The sequence below is a fragment of the Danio rerio genome, chromosome 16 (assembly GCF_049306965.1).
Source record: "Danio rerio strain Tuebingen ecotype United States chromosome 16, GRCz12tu, whole genome shotgun sequence".
Taxonomy (NCBI): domain Eukaryota; kingdom Metazoa; phylum Chordata; class Actinopteri; order Cypriniformes; family Danionidae; genus Danio; species Danio rerio.
This window is the reverse complement of record NC_133191.1, coordinates 49,352,501-49,357,500: the sequence shown is the minus strand read 5'-3', so window position 1 is coordinate 49,357,500 and position 5,000 is coordinate 49,352,501. Positions and strand designations below refer to the sequence as shown.

Genomic DNA, 5,000 nt, shown 5'->3' with positions numbered 1-5,000 from the left:
CGCTCTTGAGTACGTGCGCGACAACGCGCATTGAGTGACAAGCGCGCTGTGTACGGAAAGAATCAGCGGAGCGGGGAACGCTCTCTCTCCCCGCTCCGCTGATTCTGTCAGTGTACAGCGGTCGGCGCGGGCCACAAAATATTGCACTGAGGGCCGCAAATGGCCCGCGGGCCGCGAGTTTGAGACCCCTGGATTAGACAGTACTGAAGAGAAATCTGGAGTTTATCTAACAAAATGCCTTACAATAATAGTCCAAAAACTAGTACAGCCAAATGTAAATGTTACAGAAAAATATTAAAATACAAATTTAAAAAAGAGAAAAAAATTAGAAAAGCATAAAAACATTTTTTTAGAGAAATTTAGTTGAAATTTTGTAGATTGTAGTTTTTTTTTTTTTGCTATATTTTGCTTGAATTTTATTGTATTATCTTTTAATTTCTAAATATGTTTGGTGACTAAAATATAATTTTAATAAATATATGTTTAATAAATGTTTTATTTAAATGCACCAAATACATTGCCTATATTCACTGAGAAATGGATGAAAAAATTCCTTTTCAAAATGGAGTGTACTCAAATATGCTGAGCACTGCATCATGTTTATTTTGCTGTTTTCAAAAAAGGGCATGCATGTTATTTACAGACTATATTTAAGACATTTATGCATTCTAAGTTATACTTTTTGTTAAATTAATTAATCTATTTTTCATATTATTAGTTGGTCATTGATTTTTTTTGTTTGTTTGTTTCCCAAAAGGTCCAGCAGAGTTTGGAGGCAAGAGCTGCAACTTTAGTTGGTCCACCACCCACATTTGTTTGTCCTGGTAAAACATTTTTCAGTATTTACACTTTTAAACATTCCCATGTGGAAATCGACTAACAATGATTTGATATTTATCGACAGCTATACCAGCAGTACCACCTCCTCCAGTTCTGCGGCCTGCATTTGTCCCGCATGTCTTACAGAGGCCAGGTAATCAGGAGTAGAACTTTGTAAGATGTGTTTTAGTATTTGTCTAAAAGTTTTATTCACCACAAGTTTACCAGTATACTGAATTTATTAGTATATTTAAATCTTTTTTCTTTAATCCAGCAAAGAGTTTTAAAATAATTAGAAATATAATAAAAGTTTAAAATGTAATCACTTATTCTTTTATATGTATCTTAAAAGATCAGAATAGGCATGCATTTCTTTTCTTACATAAATATATCTGTTGAGCCTAATTAATTAACTTTATTAAGCTATATTTTGACATTTTGTTCCCACAAGAGTTATTTTAATGTTTAATGTTGAATTTATTTAATGTTAATAAACCAAAGGTGACCACAGGGCTGTATGGAAACAATGCAAAATAAAAATAATCCCATTTCCTCGCCTACAACGAGAAAATAAATACCCTTTAATCATAAAATTCCTTGCCACTAAATAAGCTTGCAGCACACAGACCACAAATCGAACTTCAGATTCAACAAAACAATTAATAACCATCTGTTTTAGTATTAAAACACACTCATGTAAGGTCAAATGCTTCTGTAAAAATTTTTTAACATCATTTAATTATTTGTTTATTTAATTTAATTCAGACACCAAATGAGACGTCTCCACTATGACCTGTATTTAAAAAATATATAAATTGTGCTTTATTTATTTATTTTACAGAACATTGTAGAGCACTTAATATAAAAAGTAGGGTTGGGGATAGTGAGAATTTTGATTCTCATTGATTCCCAGTATTGATTCTAATGTAAAAATAAAATAATAGTGTATTATGTTCACGTGGCTATTCAGATTCACTTTCTTCAATCGGATGAAAAATTGTCAAAGGAGACACATTACTGATGCAATTTTTATTATTTACAAGAAAAAAAATCTTAAAAGTTCCAGATCAATTAAATAGGCTTTTTAAACAAGCTACTTTATGCATTGAATAATGAATTTATAGATAAGTGATTTTCTTTATTTGCGATCTATTAGACCTACACATTTTATTCTGTTTTACAGTTTTAACATGCATAAATGCTTTAATTTAAAAAAAAAAATGAAATTCCTTTAACAAATATTTTAGCACATTAAAACTTATCAAAACATTATGCAAAGGATCAGGAATTAATCGTGCAAAAAAATACAAAAGCAATCATCCAACACATGCAACGCCATAATAAACATGCTTAAAAGAGCCCCTATTAGGCATTAAAAAGGGTCATATTTTGTTTTTGGGGGGTTTCCTACAAAACAATGTCATTGTCTTATAATATGCATTTATATTTAGCTAATTATTTACCTAATTACAAACGCATTTAAATCCGTAAAGAAAGCGGTTTTTAATGCAGTCGCGTTTTCAATGTGGTTTTAGATGCAATATGAGAATATTAAGAGTTAACCAGATACAGTACAAGTCGTGTGGAGCGATTACAAGTAACAAAACACAATTAAATACATAATTTGCAAGCTAGAGAAGACAAAGAGGCAGCCATTTTAATCGCACTCACTTCCACTTGTAAAATGGAGGAGGAAACTGGTCCATGAACTGTGAACTGATAAAGTTCCTGTCAAGCTTTAAAGTCCCATATATTAATAGTCTTTTCTGATGCTTTCTTTAACAAATGTCTGACGAATCCTCCGTTGCAGGGTAGATTATTGCATTAATCACCAGAATGTTCACTTATTATGTTCACTCATCTTCAGTCATGATCAGTCCCACACACGTTAGTGTTTGAACAGAAAGGCACGTTCATGTTTTACCAGATCCGGTGTTCTGGTGATCTGTGCTACCTCCTCAGAATGTGCTCCCGGTAGCTTAATCTGTCATATTTCATCTAAAAAACAGGGTTAGCACATATTGTGAGCTTCAAATGTCTATCAGAATGAACTACCTCCTTAAAGAAGGGTGTAAAAACAGGGGTAGTGCATTTTGTGAGCTTCAAATGTCAATCGGAATGAACTACCACTCTAATAAACAAATTAAATATAAAACTAATGAAAAAAAATGAGGGCAGTAGTTTACTCTGATAGACATTTGAAGCTGCTATGCCCTTTTCTTCATTGGTCAATAGAGTAGTAGTTAATTTCGATAGATATTTGAAGCTGACATTGTTTTTACATCCTTATTTAATGTGGTAATTCAGTCTGATAGACATTTGAAGCTGACAAGATGTGCTAAGCCTGTTTTTTTTTTTTTTTTTTTTTTTTGGAGAAATATGACAGATTAAGCTACCGGTAGTACATTCTGAGGAGGTAGCACAGATAACCAGAACACCGGCACTTACTTTCACACTGCAGGCAAATGTGTCCCGAATCGGATTTTTTCCCCCTCATGTGACTCAGGTGATGACAGTGTGAACAGCCCAAACCGCATGGAATATGATTTTTCAGGTCAGATCTGTGCCACTTTCGTATGTAGTCTTAAATCAGACACAGATCTGATGTTTTGCAATGTGACCGGAGTGTGAACGGTTATGTCGGATTTCATGTGACTTTTACGCAATCTTTGAGTGACATGCGTCATCATTCTGTGCTGCAGACATCATCTACCCCTCAGCAGCACAGTAGAACAGCACACAGGGCGAGTACTGTACCACAGAAAGTTGGATGTTCAAGTTGAAAAAGATTTTGAAGGCATAACTGATGCTTGTTAACTAATCAAGTTAACGATTGAGGCTCTGGTAGATCGTGAAGCCGAAAAGCGTCTTGGGTGTTGCGGATAGGTGATCTGTGGGGGATCTGCTCGAGCACCCAAACCCCCCATCTGCACATGTCTGCTGTTTATAACGAAGTAAAATTAAATAACTCCACAAACGGAGATAAACCAACTCCGCCTTCACAGCTCAGTCTGCGGCTGCTCATTAACCCTTGAGGAGTTCACTACAACGGTGGTCAAAGCGCCACGCACCGCGCTTATCATAAATCACAAACGATCCGTGTTTTTTTATCACAGGAGACTTATTTTAGGTCTCAAATGCCGAAATACACAGTAGTTGTAGCAGAACAATCATTTACAGTTGATGAATTACAGCACAGTTGTCTGTGAAAAGGGTAATAATCATATAAGCATGATCTGACATTGACAACGTGATTACTCATGCAGCACACACGTGCGTGGATAATTAGACATTTTGTGCTCTTCGTAATGCACTTTTGCCCATGCGGGTCAGTTTAGGACCAGGATCTGTTGACACTGCAAATCTGAAATTGGCCACATTTTTAAGAGCAGTGGTAACAGCCATGCAAAAAAAATCAGATCTGAGAAAAAAATCAGATTTGAGCACTAAGCCTCGCAGTGTGAACGTAGCCTTTATGTTTGGTATTGTTTTGTGACGACGTAGATATAAACAGGCAAAAGATCCAAACAATCGCTGAATTATTTAAACGACTCCGAGTTTAATCTTTTATTAAAAAATCTATATTTTTAAACATGGTGCACTTTCAGATTTAAACCTCAGCTGGATGTTTCCATTCGCTTAGAGCTGTGTTGCACACTGCATGAAAGCTCCTTTTCAAAAACCCCATAATAGCGGCTCTTAAAAAATCCATTTATTTCTTTCTTTTTTTTTTTACAGCTGGAGGTCACAGAATGCCGATGATGCGTGGTCCACCTCCTCATGGCATGATAGCACCTCCGCTTCCCAGACCACCGCCTCCTCCACCTTCAATGATGGCTCCACCTGTGGTGGGGCCCCCTCAGCCCCCTATGGCTCCAGTTGGACCCCCTATGGGACCAATGCCACCAGTGTGTATCTTTTAAATTATATTCAGCCGTCGATTTCTTCGCTTTAAAGTCCGCGTTATAAATGTTTTTCATCATTGGCAGGTTGGAGGTATGAACCCTATGGCTTTAGGGCCACCGCGATCTATGACTCAAGCCCCTGCGAAGATCACACCCAGTGTTATCCAGGCGGCCCCCACCGTTTACACAGCACCTCCTGTCTCAAAGAGAATCGACCTCAAGAGCCAGAAACAAGCACGCATGGTAAGTTAACAGCACACTTCGGTGTCCTGTTTC

General features: G+C 36.4%; 1 protein-coding gene across 1 annotated transcript in view; it reads left to right on the top strand.

The window, feature by feature from the left end:
* The window catches only part of rbm42 (RNA binding motif protein 42), an 18,887-nt gene that overhangs the window by 2,503 nt on the left and 11,384 nt on the right, over positions 1-5,000 (top strand). The window contains 4 exon segments of the mRNA NM_001003850.1: positions 758-824; positions 905-973; positions 4,558-4,727; positions 4,809-4,967. Of these exon segments, the coding sequence (NP_001003850.1) occupies positions 758-824; positions 905-973; positions 4,558-4,727; positions 4,809-4,967 (465 nt within the window).